Source organism: Pholcus phalangioides, unplaced genomic scaffold (genome assembly GCF_987345545.1).
Source record: "Pholcus phalangioides strain wild (caught in Gottingen) unplaced genomic scaffold, Ppha-v1.0 ptg000021l_1, whole genome shotgun sequence".
In the NCBI taxonomy this organism is placed as follows: domain Eukaryota; kingdom Metazoa; phylum Arthropoda; class Arachnida; order Araneae; family Pholcidae; genus Pholcus; species Pholcus phalangioides.
Window position 1 is genome coordinate 5,963,802 of NW_028301614.1, and position 27,859 is coordinate 5,991,660.

General features: G+C 35.1%; 1 protein-coding gene across 2 annotated transcripts in view; it reads right to left on the minus strand.

Moving 5' to 3' along the window:
- Nucleotides 1–669: 669 nt before the first annotated feature.
- Nucleotides 670–27,859, minus strand: part of muskelin (muskelin 1) — a 59,667-nt gene continuing 32,477 nt past the window's right edge. Inside the window, exons 18-21 of one of the 2 annotated variants that reach the window (XM_089249139.1) lie at nucleotides 15,479–15,556; nucleotides 11,865–12,029; nucleotides 10,274–10,325; nucleotides 670–3,440 (exon numbers count right to left, since the gene is read on the minus strand). In XM_089249139.1, coding sequence (XP_089105265.1) covers nucleotides 3,319–3,440; nucleotides 10,274–10,325; nucleotides 11,865–12,029; nucleotides 15,479–15,556 — 417 coding nt within the window. In that variant the 3' untranslated portion in view covers nucleotides 670–3,318. The remainder of the gene's footprint in view (nucleotides 3,441–10,273; nucleotides 10,326–11,864; nucleotides 12,030–15,478; nucleotides 15,557–27,859) is intronic. The other variant, XM_089249140.1, reaches the window with a different exon arrangement.

The following is a 27,859-nucleotide window of genomic DNA, read 5'->3' on the forward strand; positions in this document are numbered from 1 at the left end:
ATGTTTTCTACACTTTTCTAAAAATTCTTCAAGACTAATCTACAGAATTGATTGTTCTGTGACATATGTCAGATTTTGGCATATTCTGCTTTGGGGTTGCAGAGTGAACACAGATAACTATTTTATATTGAGTTGCCATTGGAAAACTCGAGACGGTGGCACTTGAAGTATGGATCATTTTAAACTGTACATACTTTTGGAAAAAATAAAAATTCCTTAAATAATTTATACACAGATGCATATGAATATATATTTGAAATCAGTATATATTTTGCTTCTGATTTGTTAATCAAGTCCTTACTTGATTAGGAAAGATAAATTTCATATCAGAAATGAACATATGATATTAAAGCTGTACCACTTGAAATCACATTGAAAACTTCAGAGATTTGCTACTGTGTGCAATGATAAATATAGGCATAAAAAATCATTATATAAATTTGATACTCGCATAAATCAACACAAATTTGGGAAAGTTATTGTTTCATACAAATCAAATGACCAGCCGCTATTATTTTTTAAAAGTCAGCATGAACTTTGTAAAAAGAGTGTAAAAAGTGTTTCAGTTTTGCTAAACTTATGATAGTTCACAAATAGTGAAATGTGTGATCAAAATTATAAATATGATTTAATTACTATACAAATTTAAAGACAAACACATAAATTATAAAAAATGTCAATTTGTTTATTTGGACAACTGATAAAATTTATACATTTCACACACTTTTTTTTCAGGCTTTGAGATACTAAAAAAATCCCAGTATAAAACAACTTCTTTATATGAAAATATGTTTTGTATCAATCGCTCAAGAAATACTGAATTTTACACTATATGAAATACAGTTGTTCAAATTTCTTTATGGACATTGAAAATACTATGATAAATGTATATGAGTGACGGGTTTGAAAAACTGATCCAAGTAAAAAATGAAAACATTATTAAATAAAATGTAAAGGTGTTAATGAAAATTCCCTCTAAAAAGAAAATTCTAAACACTAATGTTAGTTACTGATCATTTTCAAAACAAATAGCATTTCGTCCAATTCTAGTTACAGAATATGCAGCACATCATTGCAAATAATGTGTAATACATGTTTTGTCAATATTTTTTTTTTTATTAAGTGATTGTTATAAGTTCATATTTTCTTTCGCCACATCTTTACTCTCACTTCTGTACTCAAATTTTCATTGACTATAAACATTTTGTGAATTCTCTCCAACCACAGAGATATTAAGTATTTTTAATATTGAACTGATTCCAGATACAAAAAAAAAGTTTAAAATACAACCTCTTAACACTCTCTTGATTTATTTTGATTCATATAAAAAAACAAACCAGCCTATAATGACATTTTTTGTTTTCTTTAGTATGATTTCATATGTTTCTAAGATATACAATATAAAATGCTAGTACCATATACAAAAATTTCTCTGTTCACAATAGACATATAATGGGTCAAGACAAGTTTTTGCATAAGCAAAAGCTCTCGGGGGCTCTCTTTCCAAAGCAGCTGCAAATTTTAAAAGCCTCTTTACAGGATATGTAAATCCTTTAGTTGTCAATCTTTGAGTGCCACACATACATGAATGTTGGAAGAAGGAGGTCAAAGTAAAAAAAACCTTGAGTGTACAAAAACTAAAAAAAAAAAATTATGAAATTTAAATTTGGCCAGACATCAAGTATCAGGTTTTCTAGCAAAATAATTAATTATAATGATTTTTCATTTGGATCCATGCCCCTAAACAAAACTTCGAATGGAATTTTTTTCACAACGTATATCCTCCCCAATTTCTAAAATATCTTTATTTAGAAAGATTTCTTTTATCTTTTTTTTATAAATATTTTTATTATTTATGTTTCTTTTTATACTTGCATTATTGTAATGCTATAACACTGTACCAATCATATTCTATATAATTCATACATAAATAAATTACTGTTGTAAACGCAAAACTATTAAACAACTAAGTGCAACATACAAAAATTTACATGGTATATATATAATGGGTAAAACACAAAATATAATTCCAGTTTTCAAAAGCAGAGAAGCATTTTTTTGTTTATATGATTAAATACATATTCATCATACATTGACCAAAATATATAAAATTTTAAATAAAAGACTAATTTAAATTCAATTTGAACTTATTTAGAATTATAATTGAGCTACCCAGATTGAAAATTTTTTGCTGTAAAACTTGCAGGTGAAAGAAATGAAAAACATTGACTTCAGTATTTTGCAAAGATTTAGAAACTATTTATATAGCTCAAACTATTTGGAAATCTCAATTTTGAAGAAAACTCACAATTCGTTTTTGTGTTGCTGACAAGTGTGACATTTAGATACACTGACACACAATTAGCCTTAAATTTATTTTTCTTTCAAAAAATGCATAAAAACTTCAGTATGGACTTGTATTAAAAAAAAACCACTTGCTATTAACATGGAAATTTTTGACCTAACATATAAATAATAATCCCTAATTAACAAAACGACTAGGAACTGCAAATAATTGATAGCAGTTTCATTACAGAATATGTAGTGAAAAATATAACAAGAAAAATTGTAACAAAAGATTTACAGGAAACAGCACAAAGATTAGTCCAACACAAAAAAGGGGGGGGGGCATAAGAAAATATACATGCAAATAATATGTATAAATATGTATATATGTACACAGAAAAAACCATATCATAACTAGTAAAATTACATAACATAAGTGCAATAAAACTCATAAAATCATTATATTGCAAATAGATTGTCATTTATGGACAGCGATAGTTTAACAGGTCGACAGGCTCTGTTCACAAAAATTATATTACAAAGCAGAGTGCTGAAAAAAATTTTTTTTTCATCAAATAAAAAAATAAATGAAAACCGCAGATTTTAAAATTTATACTAGAAACTGTAGCAATTTTTTTAATAAATACAGACAGCCTCCCAGAGGCAATTTTTGATTATGTAGATTTTATGTACGAAACATTTTTTTGTAAATACATTTGTACAAACTGTTGAAAATATGTCAAAAAGCAAAACAACAACAAGAAAAATTTAATTTTAAAAACTTCCCCCATTAAGATATATATATATGTCCACATATATAATGTACATCAATACATTCAATCATTAATCATTATTGTTTCTTCTTCTGTAAAGTAAGTGAAGGTAAACAAAAACATGTTCAAGGCACACATACCTTTTTTGTTTAATTACAGCAGACACATCAACTTAATAACCAACACATAACAAAAAGATATAATGTTCTACCAGGGAAAAATCAAACTTGTAGCTATGAAAACCAAACAAACTAGTCACTCATAGATTTATCAAATCTACAAGATTGCCCTTGGGCTGAGTCATGTGTTCTGGAAAGTACTCCACAAGGTGGTCAAACAGCTGGCTACGTCGCTTGAATACTTCATCTACACTTAAAGCATCTAATGATAGAAAAATCATGTATTTCTAAAAAAACCACCCACAAATAAAAATCAATTAAAAGTTTACTGATACTTATTGTAAAAGATACATAGAAATAACACACTGATATTAGAACCCCTGAACTTTAGTTTATTTGCCTCAGTTAGCTCAGCAAAGTAAATTCCAAAATACTAATGTAGAAAAATTGTCTGTAATGACATAGAGGGTGTCGCAAAATGACATCTACAAATTTTGAGGGGTACTAGAGAACATTTAAATCAATGTTTCCTAAAGCTGGCAATATCGTCCCCCGGGAGCGGTAAAAGCTGTGGGTCTAGTATAAGATTCTATGGGTTGGGCTGAGTTGAGGGGCAGTGAGGGAAAAAAAAACCTTTGAAGTAATGAGCAATCAAATAAAAAGTTTGGGAAACTATGATGTAAACAAACCATATCCGTACAGGAATGTGTGACCACAAATACAACCTTAAGTTGTTAGAAGATACCAGATACAGAAATGACAGTATAGTCAGCAGTGGGAAAACATTAACAGTAGATCCATCTACATGTTGGATACATTAACTCTAGAGCTACTGGAGTGTTCTTACCCGTAGCCTCGTAGTTTACTGCAGCCATCCGTAGAAACAACAGACAATCTGCAGCAGTTGGCAACTCTGAAATAATATACAATGCCCACAAAGAATACTTATGGTTGTCATATTCTAAGTATGGATAGTTTCCCGATTTACCCCAACATCAAGGAAACATTTTATTTTCTAGATATTATGCTGAGGTGAACTCGGAAAGAAGGATATCCTGGGCTGAGAAAAAGCTATCTATCTCTCTTTACCCCAACATGTTTAGCATATTTTCAAACGTGTCAATTGTGTTAGCAATTACTACCTCCGGGGGTAAGCTATTCCATTTATTAACAACCCCATTAGAGAAAAATTCCCTGCGACACCACAACCTTGTATTATCCCTTACCAATCGATACTGGTGTCCCCTTGTAAAAGCAGGCAATTGACGGTGTACAATTCATGGTCCATCCTATCCACCACATTGAAAAATTTTGAACATTTTGATCATATCTCCCAGACACCTGTGTTCATCCAATGTAAACATATTCAAAAAATCAAGTCTCTCTTCATAATCATAACTCAAGCCCTGTGTGCCAACAAGGACATGCGTAGCTCTTCTTTGCACCCCTTCAACCAAGTCTATGTCCCTATGTAGGTATGGTCTCCAAAACATTACAGCATACACCAGTCCCAGATGAACTAAGCCTCATAAAAGCGGAAGAATGACTTTAGGAGAACGCGAAGAGACCATTTTAAAAATAAAACTGAGCATTCTATTTGATTTTTTGACCACCGCTGAACAATGTTCAGAAAACCTAAGCAACTCCCCATCGCTTTGATTCCCCACTACTCCCATTAGCTTCACGTCATCTGCGAATTTGTTAGCAATCCTATCCATACCCTGATCGAATTTATTGATAAAAGGGAAAAAGTATGGGCAAAGGACACTTCCTTGAGAAACTACACTTGTGATGCCTGTCCAATCAGAGAATTCCCCATTCCCCATAACTTGTTCTGACCTATCTCTTAACCATGAATAAATCCAATTACACAAATTGCCCCTAATCCCAATCTCGGGAAAACACCTCAAGAGTTTACCATGTTGGACCCGATCGAATGCCTTCTGGAAATAAAGATAGACAACATCAACATTCTTGCCCTTACCCAAAGGCCTAAAGCTTTGCCTTAGTCACGTCACGTGATCATAGAAGCAGAGGAGGTTAGTTACACATGACTTCCTCTTCCTGAACCCATGCTGATTATCTGGCAATACATTATTCTCATCTATCCACTTCACCAATTGCCTTTTTATAATAATTTCCAAAATTTTCAAAAGGGAGATCATCAAACTTTCTGGATGATAATTGGACACAGTTTCTCTGCTATAACTTTTAAATATTAGAACAACATTAGCTAGCTTCCGATCCCTTGGGATGATATCCTCAGCAACTAAATCTTGGCGACTGGCATCAACAATTCATTAGCACATTCCCCGAGGACCCTGGGATAGATATCATCTGGTCCTGGTGCTTTACTTGCACATATATTTTTTACAAGATTCAGGACCTTCACGTCTTCCACTTGAATATCGTTGAAGATTTTATCACCCCATGCAATACCTGCATATTGAATATAGTTATCTCCATTCAAAACCTACGCAAAAAAGTCATTGAAAGCCCTTTACACATGGCTACATTGCTCTCTACCCTAGACCCTCCTATCGAGAGGGAGGCCAACTGTTCCCTTACATCCATTATTGACGTATATTTCTTGTTTTGATACAGATGTATTTAGTTTTTCTTATATTATTTTTAGTTTATTTTTCTTAAGCCAGGTACTGATTTTCAATAGGTCAACTTTTTTTTTATTAAATTTGCAATTTCAATATCTTCAACATACAATATTGTATTGTGTGTTAATGATGTTAATTTACCATTTATGTAAATGAAGAACAATATCGGGCCGAGAATGGATCCCTGGACACACACACACCTTTTTTAATTCTAAGAATGCACTGATTTCATCCATTTTAAACTGTTTGTTTCTTGCTAACTACTAAATTACTTTAAAGCATGAGTTCTCAACCTATGGGCCGTTTTGTGTTCTTGCTGGAGTTGTCATCTGTCTTCCATATTTTGAAATGAAAATAATAAATGCTTGAATTTTTATGTTATGTAAGTATCCTGATGATCAGGAAGACCTTTTCAAATGGGAGACAGATTAGCATTCACATCTCAAAAGTTGGAAAACTGCAGAAAATCGGCTTCACCCGACCACCACCACTGTGCCGTCAATGAGGTTTAAACATGGATCCTCACAAAGACAGCCCAGAATGATGACCGCACATCTGCTTGGGCTCTTGAGCTATGAGGCGTGGTCAAGATCGGATGTACGACCCATCTCGGAAACCCCTGTGAATAAAGTTTGGGTCATGACACATAGGTGAACACCCAGAATTTTCTCATGGGGCATTTAAAATGGTTTTTTCTTCTAGGGATGGGAGGAGGGGTGACGTTTTTCCTTCAAAATAACACTATAATCTCGGCTTGGGGAGAGTTAGAACCCCAAAAACTAGCACTTTGTGTGGGTGAATAAATTTAAATAACCTAATAAATTTATCATAATGCCAATAGTCACTACCCACAGCTTTTAGTGGATTTGTGCGACAATTCTCGGAAGCCCTTGTGAATCAAGTATGGGGCTCCTTAGCTTTGACACCCGACCCAAACTTGATTTAAAGGGGTTTCTGAGATGGGTCGTATAAATCCACTCACAGCCAGAGATTCTTGAGCACAGACTATAGATTTGCTAGGACTTCCTGGATGAGCCTTACAAATCCACTTTCAGTCCTGCTATAAATGCACTTGTGTCACTGGTTTTACTAATTTTAAAGAACAAATAGTCCCATGAGTCATGAAGAAAATCTTGTTGTTGATTTTGGGTCACGGCTGCAAAAGGTTAAGAACCCCTGCTTTAAAGTAATATGTTTTAAATCAGCTCAATATGTTTACACGTATACCAGCTGATGAAATTTTTTTTGTGTTTCTAAATTCAGGCCTGTCATTTGGGGGGACCGGCTGAAGCCCCCAGGCTTTAGAAAATACACTAGAAATGGTGTATATATACATATATGCACAAATATAGATATATACATACATTGATTACATGTTCTTTGTTCCTCCCCCCTGGAAAAAGATGAAATGACGACCGGTCTAAATTCACAGTCAAAAGCTCTTTTTAAATCCAGAAAATTGTTATAGAATATTTATTAAAGTTGAACCCAGTGTGTAAGTGATTGCTTAGCTCTAACATGGACATTTAAGCATTTTTATTCTTCTGAAAGCCATACTGGTTAGAAGCTAAATAGTGCTAATAATAAAGAAAACCCGCGAGCTGTTCTATTACTTTTGAAAAGATGGGAAGAATTGATATGGTATATAGTTTAGTATAAGTTATGTCTCTCCTGCTCTATAAATTGGATGTACTATGGTATACTTTAAAACACTGTAAAAGAGTCCTTCAGTTATACACTCATGTCCATAAATTAAGGATAATGCCATAATAAAGGTTCAGAAACAAAACAAACGTTACTTATTCATAAAGCCCATTTATTAAACAAAAGATAAAGAACGAAAACGATGGTGTATGTATGATGCCATTCATAAAAACTACAATTTTCGCCCCCTGGAGCAATTGTAAAAAATATCTCCTTTACAAAAATTTACTATTAAATGGTTGGTATGATGGTTAATACATTGTATGTCTCCCATGCTATGAAATACAGTCCGTACAACGCCTAGGCATGCTGAGTATCAAATTATTGATCTGATCTTGGGGAAGATCACTCCACTCAGCAAGCAATGCTCTCCGAAGTTCCGGTACACATGTAGGAGGTGGTTGACGGGCTGCAACTCGTCGGCCAAGCATGTCCCACACATGCTCTATCGGATTCAAGTCAGGTGAGAATGCAGGCCATTCCATACGGGTTATACCCTCAGATTCAAGGCATTCGTTTACGATGTTTGCTCGGTGAGGACGGGCGTTGTCATCCATAAACACAAATTCTGCGCCCATGGCACCCCTAAACAAACGTACATGTTGTTCCAGAATGATGTCCCGATAAATTTGGGCTTTCATGGTTCCGGTTTGAACATGCAGATCTGTTCTGGAACCCAGTATAATTCCACCCCAAACGAGCAATGCTGCACCACCGTAACGGTGTCGTTCAATGATGTTGTCTTGGTGGTAACAGGTACCTGGCGTTCTCCATATGAAAGTCTGACGTGAATCAGACTGCAAACTAAACCTGGACTCGTCGGAAAACATCACACAAGCCCACTGTGACGATGTCCACATTGCATGTTCTCTACTCCAGCCTAATCGCTGCCGAAAGTGAGTTGCCGTGAGCGGAACACATCTGACACGCCTGTGAGCATATAGACCAATATCTCCCAAACGTCTGTACATGGTTTGCCTTGAAACTGTGGTACCCGTGGCTGCAGATAGCTGACGAGACAGGTTGGATGTTGAGCTCCGTCTGCTTCTTTTGGCAGTTACTGCCAAATACCGGTCTTCATTCAGCGTTGTAACTTGGGGGCGACCTGTACTGTAACGTCTACTGACATTTCCGTTATCTTGGAATCGTTGCCAAAGCCTAGAGATGACACTTTGGGCAATTCCAAGTTCCTCGGATACTTCCATCTGAGTATGCCCACATTCCAGGCGGCCGATAATTCTACCACGTAAAAAATCATCCACATGCGTCCTCTGTGTCATAACTATTCGCTTATGGCACTGAGCGCCTTACAGAACTCTTGTGAACAATTTTACTTCTTTGCCACCATTCCTTATATACCCCCTCTTACACTCTCGTTATTGTGACGTACTATTGGCATCATCTGGTGGCTTCCTGAAATTTGCATATCATTCTTGCAGATGTGTGTAATAATTCTACAGGTGAAATTTTTACTTTAGATTTCGATTTCCGTGTGATTCTGAATTATCCTTAATTTATGGACATGAGTGTAGATGGCACTATAACTGAATGATAAAAATTTGGTTTTTTATTACACCCACGTGATAATGGTAGATTATTTTCCTCCTCTCGGGGGTAATTTGGTCATATCCACTTGATTTATTAATCTTAATTCTGATAAAATCTCATTATCGTTAATTTCGAAAAAATATATAGAGTTGTTATAATTTGTTATTGTTTGCCCATCTTTTGCTCCAGTTCTATTGGATTCTGAAAGAAGTCATACTTTTTCCAACTATATTTTACTTTAAAGCTTGATTTCTCTACATCCAAATTCATTTTTACACAACTCTCTGTGGCTTCCTCTTAACCACTTGTCATGCCCCCCCCCTCCTCCATTTAATTTCATCCGTGGCTCCCAGTTGAGATTATAGCATGTTGAGATTAATGCCTCAAGTTCCATTAAATGATGTCATGTCACAATGTGTGTGTGTACTATTCTTGAATGCTCACATAGCTGCACAGAGTTTGATGTAAAAGCACAATCATTTAGCGGTCCCATACATGTCTGCTTCGGTACCTTTCTCTATAAAGTTGTATAGAGAGGTATGTTTATTCACAAAACAAGAACAAAGAAAAGGCAAATACACAGAAAAATATGAAATTACTCAGTATGAAAGAAGGAATTTTATATATTTAAGTGCACTTGCATTTTTCATTATTTTTGTTTTGTGATGGTAAAGGATTATTTACTCTTCCATACAGGTATGGTTTATCGATCTCAGCAAAGCATACATAAGAGACATTTCTATCACATATGGTATTTATAGACTAATACTTATTTTTCCTGTGATGGCAGAAGGTTGGATAAAAAAATCACAAATCTCTGAAGCTCCATGAACACCACAACCTACCATTTTTCAAGAACACAACACTATGCATTTCCAATATGCTTTCTATGTGAATATGATTCATATATACGTCTTTTCCACCATCCTTTAACATTTGTAGGTGCAATTTTGAGACATGTTTTTTAGACTAAAAAACTCACAAAATCTTGGGAAATTTTGAATTTATTCATGAGGTTAAAAAACTGTTTTGACAATGATTATGAAACAGGAACATTTTCAAGATTTCAAAAGTGATGAGTCGTTAATCTTGTCCTCATTTTTAATCAAGGAATCAGAAAATTAGAAAGAAAAAGCATTCGTGTTTTAAAATTTCTTTTAAATGTTTATAAAAATTTTTACACTAAAAAAATATACAAGAGCATAGACACAGCTGAGATGCCTAAACTTACCTTCTACCTCTTGCTCTTTTTCTTTGAACAAATTAGAGGCCATGAGTTGAAACTAAAAATCATGTGAAGCAAAAAAATACTCAACAAGGTTTAATACAAAAGAGTTTTTACACAAACTGTTTTCTAATAAAAAATAACATAATTTACATATAACCTTTATACTTAACCCAAGAATTTATTTCTATTTTTCCAGCAGTTTTTTTTCATTTGAAACAAATTTTTCTGAATATCATATTTTGTCAATATATACTTCATATTGAAAAAAAAAAAATATATATATATATATATACGATTTATATATATCGGAAGTATATATATATATATATATATACTTCCGATACAAAATTTTTTTGACTGAACAAAGTGACTTCGGAATAATATGGGAATCAACTGTATTTGATGAAAGGAAAAAAAAAAGTACTACAGTGAAACCTTGCTATAACGATACTCAATATAGCGTACCGATGAATCTTTATATACTTTTTTCAAATCTTTTTTTTTCCTTTGATGTTCAAATTTTTTCCAATAGAATGATATCCTTTTTTGTGATAAATCCCACTTTAATAAAATGCTTCCATATTATGCATGTTGAAAAAAATCACTATCTAATTATTTTTAAACTTTAAACTGCTCTGTCTATAGATGATAATAATATCTTGCTCAATACCTTTCTGATGATTTGAGGTACAAGGAAAAAAGGGGGAATTTTTTCTTGCCCGTTAGGAACAGAATAATTTCAACAATTTGCACAACCAAATGGTTTAACACTTTGCTAGTGTTTGTTCTTCTTAGGGAACCTAGTGACATAAGTATTATTCACTTCCAAAAGTGAGAATGAAATTGCTACTGTAGCTACTTTCTGTATAAGATCCAAACATATAGTGTGGCAGGGTCCCCAGAAAAATCTGCTTGATCATTTTTTCCTGACCAAAACTCAAAAATTTCACAGACTTTCCCTGACCAAAACTCTGGAAGAAATATAATTCAGAATCTTAACCTTTTCCGAATTTCAAACTATGGTTTTTCGAGTTTTTCTCCCCCCTTCATAGAACTTTCTCTTGACTTTTATCAAATATTTGCCAAATTTTTCACATTTTCTATGTCCATTTCTCGTTTCTCTCATTTTCCAGGTTGCCAGGAACCCTGTGCAGTAACCTAATTTACAAGGTGAAAAAATTCCAAAATGTAAGCGATACCAACGATCAAAGAAACACTATTCAGTGATTGAATTTTTTTCATGAATTTTTTTGAAAAAAGTGCATACTGTTAAGAATTTGATAGTCTTTCTACCATGGTTGTCCTGCCATCACTACAGCTTTACTGTTCATTATCAGTCACTGCAATAGTCAGCCTACTGAAAAACCATTTTATATATATTCAGGATGAGGTTCTAGTGGAACTTTTCTAAATGAAATTAATATTCTGGTGAAAACAAAAATACAATGTTGATCATTTGAGCACCCAGGACTAAATCCCTGTCGTCTTGTAGGGCCGTCATCTAACAGAGATCCAAAATGTTGGAAATTGTTTAAATCATACAAAAGAAACTACCCATTCAAGTGAAATTTAATTTGATCAGCATTTTGCTCACCTCTCTTTCTTCTTCTGGATTATTATGGTTCACCATTAGAGACAGTTCAGTTTGTAGATAATGCAAAGCAGATATGGGATTTTTTTGTGTGATTTCATGAAACTTGAGCTGGCGTATGAGAAGGAAGCATTGTCTCAAAAGAGCTTTCTTAGTAGGACGGCACAACTATAAATATGCAATACTGAATTATGAACAAATATGAATAACTGTATTTTGGAACATACAATTTCCTAATCAAACCTTTTAACTAAAAAAAAATAAAAATAAATTTACAACATAGGAGATTAATAGAAAACACACCAATGCCAATCAGATTTAAAAAAAAATTATGTATACAGTAATACTTCAGCCAACAAACATTTTTATTGATATGGATGTATTGCATTAACATAAACAGCTAAGCTGAATTTTAACACCAATCATAATCAGAGTTACTGTCACTTGTGCCCTGGACCTGGCGCTTGGCCACAGAGAGGAACAGGGGGCTCGGGCTCAATAAAGCTGGAAAGGACATCAGAAGAGCTCATCGGAATAAATTGTATATTGTATAATAGAAATATTTAAATCTGTATATACTTTTTTTTTTATTTTTTTTTAAATAATGTGTTTTTATATTCAATGTTCATGTATTTTATATTTTATATGCATAATAAAGCACCCGACATCGCCCAGCCCCTCATCCGGGCAATGGCTAAAATTGACAATGGTCGATAGAGCCTGGGCGGTGCACGGAATGAAATGAAATGTCACTTGTGCCCGATTAACTAATGTTCACCTCAGAATTGTTTTCCAGATCTCTTTCTGAAAGTTTTTAACCATTTCACGTAAAATGAAAGATTCAGCCAATAGAAAATATATTTAAAAAAAAAAGGGGGGGGGGCATGTTTTCAGAGCACACACTTTTTTAGTGCAAGACTTTTAGCATCAAACTGAACAGTCTGGACATTCTAAGAACTCATCTTTTCCATCGGCATGCATTAGGCACAGAAATGAGCTGATAAAACCACAAATGGATGGGGACACCTATGAACTCGACTGGGTTGTATAAACACCATCATTAGTAGACTGGTGTTGGTTGTGTACATAGTGCAAAATAAAAAGATGTCTTCAGTATCTCATCCCATAAATTTTCATTTATCCAACTTAGATGCTGTTAATTTTAGCCTTCTGTAAGATTTTATCTTTTTATAACACTCCTTGGTGTTTTAAAAAACTTATCTTTAAATTTTGGGCAAATTAAAAGCTTTCCCCATAGAAACCTACAGAAAATCACATTTTGGTTTATGAAGATTTCAGCTATAATGAAGAAGATTCCAGAACAAGTTATCTTCGTTAGCCAAAGTATCACTATACAGCAAATGTCTTTCATAAGAAAAGCTCAAAATTATTGTTATACTCTCTATCGTTGTTGTTATACTATACAGGGTGATTAATAATTCCCTCTGGGGTTTCGGAATGCTATAGTGGAGAAACTATGACAAGTGCAGCGGAGGAGAGCCTTGCACTGAATACAGAAACAATTCAAGTTTATTTACACACCTTACAGGTGTTCGATGCGCGAACCCTTGCTCACATGGCATATATCAATTCAATAATCCAGTTCTTGCCATACTCCTCCTAACATGGCACGATCCAGGGTATAGACAACATGTGTGATGCATCCCCACAGTTCTGCTAAATCATGCGGCAAAGGGGGAACGGACAAAAGATCTCTGACATAGCCCCACAAAAAAATTCTCATGATGTTAAGTTTGGTGAGCAAAAAAGGAAGCTCGTCCAATCCAACGATGAGGCAATTCAGCATCAAGGTACCCATGCACATTCCATAGGAAATTGGGGGAGGGGAAGAGCTTCATCTTGTTGAAAAATGAAGTCATCACGATGTTCCTGTTATTTTAGCATATCCAGGTACACTGCAACACGGTAACAGTTCGCTCTGTAAAAAAATGGCATGTACACATGTGGGTCAAACTGCAATTTAGAAAATTCTAACACAAAGAAAGTTTTTTGTTTGCTTATGAATGCCATTTTACTTCACTAATTGCTTTCAGTCGAATGCGTACTGCCATCTACGGTAACTGGTGTTATAAAAAACGAATTGTTTCTGTATACAGTGCAAGTCTCCCCATCACTGCACTCGTCAAACCTTCCCTCACTACAGCATTCTGAAACCCGGAGGGTATTATGAATCACCCTGTATATCCTACTCTTCATTATAAGCAAATTTAATATTTTTGCTAGGTTGAGTGATATATTGTAGCACATCCCAGATTCATGCAAATTATTTATTTATTCAATATTGCTTGGCCGAGGTCTATAGAAGGGAAGGCAATGGTGAAATTTGATAGAAGACACAGTTACAAATAAAATTGGAAACTGTTGGACAATCAATAATGATGATGGGAAATTGTTCCAATCGGTTATTCTTTGAGGAAAGAAACTAAATTTGAAACGTTTATTAGATCACTTCGTTCTAATAATTAACAATTCAGCAAGATACCCATCTGAAAATGTTTCATTGCTCGCAATCGACAATTCTCCAAAATGTTTTTGAATAGAGATGGCTTCCTTATTTTCAAAACTTAGATGACAGTTGATCAATTAAAATTTTTAATTTTTATTTCTTTGCTCAATCCCATGGCTTTAGGTAGCCATCAATTATTGCATAATTATGAAAAAGAGCTTCGCATATCAATTTACAAAAAATTTTGCAATAGATAAATGCCCAAAAATTAAATTAAACCAATGGAATATGGTGAAAACTCACTTGCTTAACTGTGAAAGCCTACGTCAAGTGATAAAAATTTTTGGATAATTCATGCAGCCAAAATTTAGTTAATTTGGCCATTCTTTGCTTTGCAATTGTCCAAAGTTCTTTGACTAACATTTAATTCTATTGAGTTGAAGAGTTCTTCTCCCAAAAACATTTTCTTTTTCTTTCAAAAGTACTGTTTCTTGCATATCTGCATTTACCAAGTCTATCTGCCTTAAAAAATCTTAATTTTCTTTGAAATTTCAGACCTAGGTGATAATTTCCTTATGTTAGAAAAATATCAATTAGCCGAGCTTCAAATAAGCAATGGTCATATATACATCCATACTTTTATGGGTATTTTTTTTAGCCACCTCATTGGACAGTTTGCCTGTTGTGACCTTTGTAATTGAGGTTCAACTCCATTTTTACCAGATCTAATGAATTAACATTTAAGTGAAAAATGAAAGTTAATGAACAAAACACATCAGCTTGAAAAAAAATTTGTAATTTGTGATTTCTTATTTCAGCAATTCTTACAACCAATCCATTAATAATTATAAGGATAAAAAATTATTTTTAAATATTGATATATTAATTAATTGATGTTTGATTTAAATTAACTACCTAATTTCAAAATATTTAGTCTAATATATATAGAAATGATAGACATTTTGACTTATTTTGTTCACCAACTTGTCCCACAGCTATCATTGACTTTAATTTGAATACTGTTTTTTTTTAAGAATCCGAGATATTGCATGAAGTAAATTCCAAAAATATATGCATCTAAATGTTAACATCAGTGATATTGATGCTAACCACTGCCTGATGCTTGTGAATATGAAATATATTTACTCACATGTAAAGACCAAAAATCATCTAACCGCATCTTTGGCGAATTTGATTTCCCAGGATTTCCTCCAAAAAGATAATGAATCTACAGATTATAAATAAAACACCCATTTTGACAGATTAATTATATGGTAATAGAATGTAAATAATACATTGAATTATAACTCATTGAAATATATATATCTTGTCAGAATAATTTTTCACCTTTTTCCTCCATGAATATTTTCAAGATGATTTAGATCCATACAAAAGACTTAATATAATAATCAAAACAAGAAAGTAGTTTTCATTTCCGGTCTACAGCTGGGGTCCATCTATATGGACGGATGCCTCCAGGTGACATAGGCCACACGCCATACCCACTTTCCCGTCCTTCTAATTAGGAAATGGTACTTGTATTCAGAAAACCTGCATTGAAGCAGCCAAAACTGAACCAATGCTCTTCGCCAGCAGCGGAGGGTGCGGCCGCCTTTATCGCGAAAAGAAAAAAAACTCATACATGAAAAAAAAAAAATTTCAAATGTTTCGAAGAATTTCAGAATGATTTTTTTTCTTTTCTTTTTGTGCCTTCTCCCAAAATTTTTTGCACTTGGTTCTCCCCCCCCCCCCCAAGAATGGAATTGACAGGGCTCCAGCCCTGGGGCCATGGCTGTAGCGAGCCTTCTCGGAGCCAGGTGCATACTTTTTCATGGGGGCTTCCTTAAAAGGGTTATGCTTAGAAAAGAAGGAGTTAGTCCCCCTTCTATTTTTATTTTGCAGTATGAAAACTGTCAAAGATTTTAAGAAATGTGTAAAATAAGTGTAAATTTTTTTTGTTCTGAGCCCTTTGGCTCAGGTTTCTGGAGCATTGTCCTGGATGTCCCAGCCTAGTTACGAGCCTAGGACAGTTACCATCATTTTTAGTTTTTCATGCTATGAATCCATTATAGAAGGACCCGTGAAAAGTCTGGTTTCGGGGGCCCGCTAAAGATCCCAGGCTAGAAGCCCTTCTCCGGTATGTGGGGGGGGGGGGTATGGATCTGCTTATAGCCCACTGAGCACCCTTCCCCCCTCCGATAAACATGTCACTAGATGCCACGGATGGGCTGTAACTAGGAGTGAAGATTATTTTTTGTCGGTGGGAGGGGGAGGAATGTTTCCTCGACTGAGATGCCACAAGATATTTAAAATTTATGAGTCCTACGAACGTAAACGGTATGTAAAACTTGCGGTCACTGGAGGGACAAAAAGGAATTCATCCGTAAAAAAAAAGTGACAGTGAAAGGAGAAGAGAGAGAGAGAGGAACATTATTAAAACCTTGAGAATAATTCTTCATTTTGAAATAAATACAATTTTGAATAACATAAGTAAGAAGTACTACATACTTTTTAGAAATTCCCCGATTTAATTTACAATAGAACATAGAAAAAATTACAGTAATTTTCAATAAATAAGTCGCATCCTGAAAAATGGCTGGAAAAAAGTTTTTGTGGATCGCCACTTTTTACATGTCACAGCTTCGCATAAAGGCCAAAACACACTGTACTGAGGTGACGTGATTATTCCGATGATTCCGTGATCATTAACATGTGGAAAAACGTTATCCATGCGATTTTTTATATTTTTTTCGCCAATGGGGTGGGGGGCTTGATCCCATTGGCCCGATACAAGTTTACGCCGATGACAGGTTCCAAGTACTTCCCTGTGAAAAATCTGGGTCTTCGCGAAAGATCTGTCCAAAAGCCCGGTCCAAAGATGTGTAATCGGAGAGACAGGATCATTTTAGTCGTTTAGGGAAGAATATGCAATTTTTTCACCCTCTCTCCACTGACAAAATTTGGTCGAAACAGTATTTTTCATTCCTCCCCCCCAGAATTAGCAGCTCCCCTCAAGATTTGCGCCTGTGAAAACTGCCTTCTTCCCTAGTTCCGGCCCTGGCTACCCAAGTGTGCTGGGGTACTAGAAACAGAGCTGCACCTGGGGGAGGGGTCAAGTGTCCAGGGTGCCGGACTAGAGGTTGAGAGCAAATTTCACCCTCTAACCCCCTTCAACATTACTGGAAATATTAAAAATTTTTAAGGGTGCTGCAAATATAAATAGTTTGGGAATTTCTGATTTGTAAGGAGGAAATTCCATATTTCTAGCATTAGAATGCAATGGTGCTCGGCTCAGGGACTTTGAAATTTTCCATTCATTTCTTATTTTCTTTTTTTTAAATATTAGTTTTATTTTACTATTATTTATTTGATTCCTTATCACAGGCGCCAGAACTTGGGAGCGGAGGATATTTGAGCCCCACCCCCAATAAATTTTGTAAGGGGGCTGAGCCTCCCGCCATTAATTTTTGGAAAAACAATGCAATGCATCCTCAGTTTCCAGCATATGCACTTGAGTCCCGTATATATGGGATGGCCAGCAACTTTCAGTGCCCTCCTCCACCCAATGTTAGTTTCCTCATGTCTGCGTCTCTATTGTGAGGGCTCGAAAAATTTTACAGGCCTTCAAACTTGTTAATAAGCTTATTCGTTGTTCACTTTACCTCCTTCCACTTTTTTTCTGTTGTCTCATGTCCCCTTCCCCAAGGGTTACACTCAACAAAAGGAGGAGAGATGCTCTTGAGTTTACCTACAGTACAAGCAAGAGAAAGCATCTCCCCCCCCCCCCACTTGCGAGATAAGACTACTATTGTCAAAGAACAAGTGGATTGAGATTCTAAAGAAAAGTAAAAAAATAACACCAAATTATATAAATAATAAATTTACACCTTTCGTTCTTCTGCAAGAATCAACTCCACCTATTTACTCCCTAGAATCGATTAATCTCCCTAAAACGAAAGAAACATTTTTCATATCTTATCCCTAAATTCTATAACTCTTTGCCTGATCAACTCCTTAACAATAATACTTCATTATTAGTATTAAAAAAAAAATTAAAATGCTACCTGTTTCAAATAAATAATATTGAAGAGTTTTTTTTAGGATGAATTTCCCATCTATTTCATCTTTTCCTCAAATGAAAAGAAAAAAATTTAATTTTTTTCCCCTTACTACATTTGGACTTACTTTACATTTTTTTAAAATTAACTTCTTCCCCCTTACTTATTTTTTTTTTTTACAATCGTAATATTATCACCACATGCCTGCGGCCACCATGACCTATCATATTATATTGGGTTTAGTTTTTTTTTTTTTTGTTTTGTTTTTACTTTCTGTTCACTCATGTTCTGTCAATTATTTTTTATTTATTTATTTTTATGTTTATAAGTTTCATATCAAATTGCAAATTGTGATTGCCAGTAAGGGCCATTTGGCTCCTTGGTAATTTTTTTCTCCCCTTTTTTCTGTATTTCTCATTTCTGACTAATAAAGTATTGTATAAAGTTAAAAAAAAAATTTGAGCAGATGACTTCTATTTAGAGAAATTTTTTGTCAAAGTTTTTTCTGAGCCAAGTGTAAGAAACAAATCCACCCATTTTTTTGGGGGGGGGGGGGTTCAGGCCCATGGGCCAGATACAAGTTTACGCCTACATCCTCCATCGTTATAATTGAACTGCTAGAAATTTTCAGGGGTTTTACGGCTGGTCATAAATATCAGAAATTCCAATCACTCACCAGTTATTCTACTTTGAAGTAATGTGGCCTGGGGGTGTACCACCTCCGATTCTTAATAACCAATCATCCATACGTAAGAATCATGTTAAGAATCGAGCTCCGAATGCAACCACGGTGTGATTGTTAAAAGTTATTCTTAAGGTCACGTGACGATGGACAGGCCGATAAATTTCCCTTTTGGGGAATTTCGCCATTGGCCAATCAGCGCCCAGCTAAAAATTAACAACAACTTGTTGTTGACAAGATGGAGGAAAAGAAATTTTAGAGCGATGCTAGCCTGAAAAAAATGGCGGAGATTATTTCATCAAATGTGAATACGGTTTTGAAGAAATGATAAATACATAATATTTTTTTAACATGTTGCAGTAAAAAACAAACATATCCATACTTAATCATCCAATATGATTCGAATCAAAGATTCATCCCACGTTCACTGGGATGGATCCCTGCCAGCCTCCATGAAGAGGGGCCATGCTATAGGGCCTATATGTTATGGTAAAAGTGATAAAGAGCTGTTATTATATGAATAATCACCGGCCATTTCGGTAAGTTTGATAAATTTTGCTCATATATCGTGAATCCATCACATTTGTAGGTCATTATGCATAATTGTCAAACCATGGTTAATGTGATGAATGAGTCATCGTTGTGTTTACATTACGTATGTAAGTGAAGCTAAATTATAAGACTAACAATAATTTTTATAATATGTTTCATGTTTCTTTAAATTAATTGTCATGGTGAAATGAACGTGGTACTGTGCATGTATTGCATAGCTGCTTCGTGGTCAAATATCAATAATAGTGATCAGATAATACATCAATATTAAAAATGGTCATCGCTTTTGTAATGTTGGCTTTTTCACGTACAACGAAGCATGTGAAAAAAAACATGCATCAGCAGGTTAATAATGATTTTTAATTTATGTGCAATTATATTTCCGCCGATTATAGTTTTATCTCACATATTTTGTGGGATAAATTCAGTTTTCTCTCAAGTTTTAAACTAATAAAAAATTTCAAATCTACAAGTTCCCATAATATGAAAAAAATTGTATTTACGACTCATTGATCATGATATTTATGGATTGAAAATTTGAGAATTATGCATAATCACTGATAAATGTGATAAATGTAGCAAAATTTATCAAACTTGATTGAAATAATCCGATATTTTATCACTATTATCAACATATATGTGCTGTATATAGACTCTAACACTGTTTTCAACTCTCCCACACAGCCTTCAGATAACTTTTCGATAACTTAAAAAGTCTGACGAATTTCTTATTTGGAAATAAAAATGCATTGTTAATTTTTTTTTCCATTTTTTAAAATATGAATCATAAAAAAACTTCTATTAAAGAAAGAATTTAAGTTATCTCGCGCATAGAAGAAAAAAAATTGTTTCCTAAGAATGAAGCTAAGAAGTGGGTAGCCTTGATTCTTAACTATGGAACAAAAACGATTCTTAGTTAAGAATGTGGTAGCAAAGTTCTCTCTCGATTCTTAACTAAAGATCAAATCCATAGTTAAGAAGCGGATTCTTATTAAGAATCAGAAGATGGTACATCCTCTGGCGAGTAGCACAAATGTAAAACGTGCATCTGGATCCTAGATCCCTGTCCTATTGATGCACCCACTGCATCCCTGGGACAAAGCAAGAAAGCCTCTACACAACCGAAAATTTAGAGAAAGAGAGGTGGGGTGTGGGGGGCCCTACAGGAATGACTCTTTATTGGCGGCTAAAGACAATCAATAGTTTTAAGGGGGAAAAAATAATTCAAAACGCATAGACGACAAATGCAGATTTTTCATTCTTCTTTTGTTAAATCATGGTCCGCATGGGTGGGGCTGACAGGGCTACAGCCGTGGGGCCTGGAACGATTCGCATCATTTTTTGTTTTTTCACACTATAAATTCACCATAATTGGCCCGTAAAAGATCCCAGCCTAGGGCCCTGCCCTAGGATGTGAGGGCCATGTGTGTTCAATATTTGCGGAAACAATTACAAATTTATGCTTAAAACAAATTTTTATTTCTAAATCTGCGGGTGATATGGTCTTTGCAACAAACTGCTTTTCTGAGTCAGACGCCATTTCATCAGACAGACCTCGGTACAACATCACACTTAAGGACCGAATAAATATGGCTTCTTTAACGGAGTAATTTAATAACGAGTAAACATTTCGCCAGTTAAGCTATAGCAGGACTTAAAGAAACTGTTGGGCGTGTTGACGGCGACGTTAAGCGTAGTCAAAGTTATATCGAGGTCTTGCTGTATATCGTTGATTCCCAGAGGATGAGCCACCCATGAAAGGAAGGTCCCACAGTGCTCCTGTCAAAAACCTCAAATATTGCTTTTCGATATAAAAATTCCCATTGAAAATGCACACGTTAATTCCATGTAATGTTTAAAGTGACTATGTTATACAAAGAATAAATATTTAATAAGATTCTAAAATAATTTCCTACTGCCGACAGAATTATTTTGGACAATATATGTTTTTTTTTTCTTATAAAATTTGAATAAAGCATAACATGAACATTGAATGGAAAACTGTGGAACGATTTGACATTCCTTGATTCAAGATGATTCTTGACCTTCCAAAATTTCTTCAACTGCTTATATATATGCATTGATATAAACTATCTGCTGTACTCTTTTTACAACAGATAAGTGTTTAAAAAAGTTTATTACATCATGTATGTAATGTTGATTTCTGTTATTATTAAATTATCTAGATAACCACTGATACTTAAAACAATACTCTTATTGCACATAACATTGAAATATATCTAGCGATCAAAATACTAAATTGTAGGACTAAAATGTCATTTAATTTGGCAATGCTAGCTTGTATATGTCAAACTTGGTTTATTCTTACTTTTGCACTATGATATGGTACATTTACTAGTATTTATAATGCAATGGTTTTCCAATTGAAGCTGTATTCAAACGTGCAAAACAAATGCTTTGGGTATCAAGTCTTGTCAGCTCTGCTTTGGTTGAAAATACTCTTTAAAGCTGTGTGAATTTATACACACTGATCTAAGAAATTTTCAGGTGAAAATAAATGAGTTTAGTTAGTGCATTAACAGATGCTGCATCAGAAATTTTATATGGAATCAAATTTTGGGCAGATCAGAAAATTTAAAATATCAAAATATATATTTTTCCTCAGTAATTATAATTCTGAATATAAAACCCTTTAATCTAAATAAAATTAAGTATTTTGTTATTTAACATATCTATCAAGTTAACAAAAACTATTTGACATCATTGACAGTAAGATTTTGATAGTTTTAATACCGAGCTAGTTTCTGGGGTCAAAAACATAACCCTGATGCCCTATCATACATATTTTGAATAAGCAGCTCTAATTTACTTAACAAATTGAACACAGGTAATGAGTAGCTTAGATAAATAAACCATAAAATTATATTTTATATGTTCTAGACTAGATATGTTGAAAAATTCAAAAGTGCAAATTATAATTAATATTTTGTTTTAATTATTGTAATAAATTAATGTTTAAAAATAAAACATTGTAATATGCCAAAAAGTAAGTTTTTCATCATGTTGTACACCTATTATGTTCAAAAAACATTATCAAAAGGCATTCATTTAGGTTTTTGACGGTTTCGACAGTTTTTGACGGTTTAAACCAGTTTTTGACAGTTTAAACCAGTTTTTGACACTTGTCATATCAAAAACCAGTTTTTGACGTCAAAAACCCAACCCTGTTGCTGATAAATTATATTTAATGTACAGTATACTGTACTGTATTTTTATAGGGCTGTGATTCCCAATCTGTTTGTTGTAGCACTTTCTGGGTGCCGCGGACAGGGCCATAACTAAGAGTGTAGATTATTGTGTCCGAGTGAGGGGGGGGGGGGGCTGAAACAAATGTAGTTTTACATCACCTCCTCAGTGTAAAAGTCGATGACTTTGGAAGACAGTTTTGTATCCCCTAAAATTTCTGCAGTCCTCTCAAAATTGCTGCCCAGGGCCAAAAGTTTTTGTGAAATCATCACAGCGTTTTACATGCTACACGTTATGTCCCTGCAATGAGTGATGAAATACTGATATTCAAATAAAAAACTTAATTTCTTTCAAACTAATTCCTTAGGTCGACGGAGCCATTTGAGGCCCCTCCCAATAAATTTTGTGAGGGGGGGCTGAGCCTCCTTCAATAGTTTCTGAAAAAACAAAACGAAGAACAAAACAGAGACTACCAGCAACTTTCAGCCCCCAATTTTTTCTCCACGTGGGTGCCTCTGCATGCCCCCCTCCCCCATTGGTGGGGCTGACAGGGCTCCAGCCAGGGATGATTCTTGTCATTTTTTTTATTTTTCACGATGTAAATTTACTATGTAGGGGCATAGGCGTAAACTTCTATACGGCCCATGGGCCCGAGCCCCCCCAACATTTTTGAAGAAGCGGCTCAGCCCCCCCAAAAATTCGTATGAATATGGCTTATACATTTTGCAATGATGAAAAATTTTTTTTTAACCAAAAGTTGTCCTAATTATGAATTAGTTAATGGAAACAATCTGCTCAAAATTTCAGTTCTTTTAAAAAATCTGGACGGTCTTTGGCTTTCTTGTTCCATGACAATACGTTTATCTCATTTCTTCCCTGCCGTTCAATCCCCAATTGTACCCTCCATCGGTTCCAATCCTTACTGCCAGAAGGCACAGCTGAGTGGAAGATTCTTTGAGGTGTTGAAGGGGCTCTTTCTTCTTTGCCTGTGGCAAAAACTGAGTGTCTCTTCTTTTGTTCACTGCGACCGGAGGACGGCCATGGCGCCGACATGAAAATAAGCCCAAAGATGCGTGGTGGGGGGAGGTTGAAAATTGGGAAGCAATGATATTGAAACCGAAATAAATAACACTCTATAAAGAATAGGTACCAGAACCTAGAGGTAATTACTGAAAAAAACCATTGTGCAATGCATTCTCCCTCTTCTTCGTACAAGCTTGAGTCCCGTATATGCGGGAGGACCAATAACTTTTAGCCCCCCCCCAATGTTTTTTTGAAAAATATTGGGGAAAAAAGCACATTCTAAATGCCCATTCATAACAGATCTTGAGGACCGATGCCGAAACATTTTTCAAGCCCCTTTACAACAAAATTTGACTAGGGGTGGGGGTAGAACATAGAATCAAATAAACAAGTGAATTATAATATTGATTTTAACAAAGGAAATGAAAACTAAATGATAATTTTTCAAAGGTCCAAGACAAACCCCTCGACCGGGCTTTATTGGCCCATTCGTTAAGTCACCACTACATTTTAACAATTAATATAAAATATTATCTTTATAACTAAGGGATTCCTGAACTATTTACGTTCGCAGCACTCATGGAAATTTTAAATGTTGCCCAACACCTCAGCCAACGTCTTCCTAAAGAGTGTAGTCAACACCATAACCCTTGTTTTGTGGAACAGATTTGCACCCTCCACTAATATAATTTGACTGGCTCTTCGTTTTCGTAAGAATGCTCATTTAGGAAAGAAAATTAGAATTTTTTTTTGAATTTTTGAGTAGGAAAACTGAACATCCTAATCTAAATTGTGCATGTGTATCAATAAAAATTGTACAAACTGTATAATTTTTATTGATGAAGTGACTGAAAAGGCAGTGACAGCAACGCCAATGAGGTATGTGATATCCTCGCCTTCTCAACGTTATCTCCCCATCTGGTTGGGAATTTCGAAGATGAGAAACGAAACTAAAACTAATTCAATAAAAAGTTATCAATTAGGTCATTGCAAAGATGGCCTACTACACATTATCGGTGAGGGGGGGGGGAAGGGAGATAGCCTACAAGTTGGCTACAAGACTCATTCATTCATAAGAAAAATATCGCTCACAAATTGAAAAGAATTTCTTCAATTTAAAAAGTAAAAATTAATCTTCAATTACCTAAGGAAGCAGGTTGGCCACCCCTTTATAAATAGTGAAATGCATGCACAATATCGGTATGTAAGTGCCGCAAAATGTATCTATTTAAAATTCAATAAATCATAAATAGTCAGTCCTCGGTATAACGTCACTCGGGGACCAAATAAAAATGACCGGAAGGTGCGATAACTTGATAACGAGTAATCCCATTTCACTAATTTTGTTGGCAAGGACTATAAAAGAGATGTTATAGGCATCCCCTATCCTGCATCAGGGCCTTTGGTGGATATAGTGAATTTTTCGTGTGAAAAACAAAAAATGATAGGGGGGGGGAATCGTCCCCCCGCACTGGAGCCCTGTTAGTCCAATACCTTCTAAAGCAGCTTGCTCTAGAAGGTGTTGGTTAGTCCCACCGTTGAGCGGGGGGGGGGGCATGTTTATAGTGCAATGTATGTCTGATGATAATAGTTATGACTTTACAACGAGATCTTTGGACGAGAGATCTTTTCAAGCCCCTCTCTCGGTCATCCGTTTATAAGATTTCAAATTGAAAATTAATTCAACAAAGAAAAAATTATAGGTTTTCTTTCCATGTTTAGCGAGAAAATTCTTTTTCTATGAACACAGGACCATAGCGTGCCTTTCAGGGCCCCCAGGGCACACTTTCTCTGGGGGCCCTTGGAAAGGATTATTATTATGCAAAATAAATGTACATTATTTTGTGGTGCCCAATTAGGCATGTGGCCCTGGTGCAATGCCCCGGTTGCCCCAGCCTAGTTAGGGGGCCTGTATGACCATATAGTAGTTATTCCAGACAACCAGCTTTCGCGGGTAGATAGGACAAGGCAAATCGCTTTGGGACAAGATCAAAGAAAAGCATTGGGTCGCAATAGGCAGGATTAACCATTGAGGACAACAAAGCACGTACTTCTGACACGGGCATCAGAAAAGAGCAATCACTAATTTATTTTTTCTTTTAGCTGAGGATTTCTTACTGTCTCTGTAGATCGGCTGGCGACAGAAGTAGAAAATGCCATCAGTGAATCCTCTTGAATGCACTTCTGTACTATGCCTGTGACAGATACCCATTACAAAAAAAAAAGAAGAAAACTGTTCAACAGAATACACCCCCCCCCACTTGTTAGCTTGGGAACTGGTTGACGGGTCTATATCGCTTCCTGTACGATCTCCTTCCTCATTGTTTGTACACCCCTCTCAATACCTTCTAAAGCAGAGAAGCTTACTCTAGAAGGTGTTGCCCCTCAGGAGGTAGCAATGTATTATATGATAGCAATAATGAGATGGATGTTGTAGTTTTCCTGTCAGCGGCGTTTTGACTATTTTTGTTCCACTGTAGAAATTTAGTAGCCTTTCTAGAATACAACTGCCCTGAAGCGAGGCGGAGCATACACAAACACACACATATATATAGGCGAATTCCGAACAAAGACGCACACGAATGGGCAGCCAGATGTATTGGAAATTTTTCCCTGAGGAAGCGTGAGAACTTTCCCGAAATTTTCAGTCATGGATACCGCCATCTAACTGAATCATGTGTTTATAGGTGTTTAAGTAACACACATCTATGTGTCCCTCCTTCAGGAAGCTAGCACAATGTTACATTTTTATGTTGTCCTGATGTACTAACCATGAGAAAAAAACGAAGAATAAAAGACATCCGAAATGTTCACAAAAGATGAATTCGGCTGGTCAAATCACCATTTGACCAGCAGAACTATAGTAGTTACAAAAGGTAATTGCCGACAAATGGTTGCGCACGAAGACGTGAGAAATTTTTCTGTACAGAGTTGACAATACCGAAAACACGATTGTCATATTCACTATAGCATATAAGAAGAGGAAGAAACATCCAGTTGTTTTTGAATACAAGTGTCATCGTTGAGTGTTCATGTTACAAATTTTCAAGTCAACGCTGATCGATCGTTGCATCCTTACTCATCCTTCATGATGAAGGAATCATCATCAAAGCCCAATTTGTAGCAGAGCAACAATAATCTTGGTAAGTACAATCTCATTAGCAGTTTCTCTAATTTTTTGGGAATTTTGCGATTGCATAAAATGTTTATACAGATATTCTTGAGGCCAAAAGCTTTTACGACAAACATTGTTTGGAACAAGATTGCTAAAGAAATCTAAAGTACAGTAGAACCTCGATTATCCGAGGGTGGATTATCCGGAGTTCAGAAATTACAAAACTACGAAAGGTGAAAGAAAACCGACCATGAAATTATTGATCAGACAACACAAGGGATTTTGGTAATAATATTCGGTGATAGTGATTAGAAGAATGGGAACAGAGATTGTTATTGAAGTTATGATCAGTTAGATCAGAGTATCCTATAATGGGCAATATCGCCCCTTGGGGGCATGGAAAGGTCCGGGGGGGGGGGGGGATTGAGAAAAAAACAAATTCTGAAGAGGAGGACGATGAAACAAAAAGTTTGGAAAACTGTGAGTTGGATTATTCAAATTTGTTTTGCTTAAACAGTGGTCTCTAATAACAAGGAACAAAATAAGTCGAAAATAATTTGTGTAAAAAAAACATCTTATGACACCCAAATTTTTTGGTTTTTCTGCAAGTCAGGACCTTTGATTTGAAGTGCCCCTAGAAAAAAGTGGACAATTATAACCCTGCATAAATAGGGTCAAAGATGTTTAGTTTATTAGCGAATAGAGTAAATACTGTGCTGTTTAAATTAAATGGGCCACTTCATGCAGAAATTAGGACAGGTTCAGAAACTATATAATTGTATAACTAGGTTCTTGTGTGTATTTTTTGCGTAAATTTAAATGTGAGTATTTGACATGAACAACATGAGGATACAAGAAATATTTATTTTAAATCAACGAAATGTATAAATATGC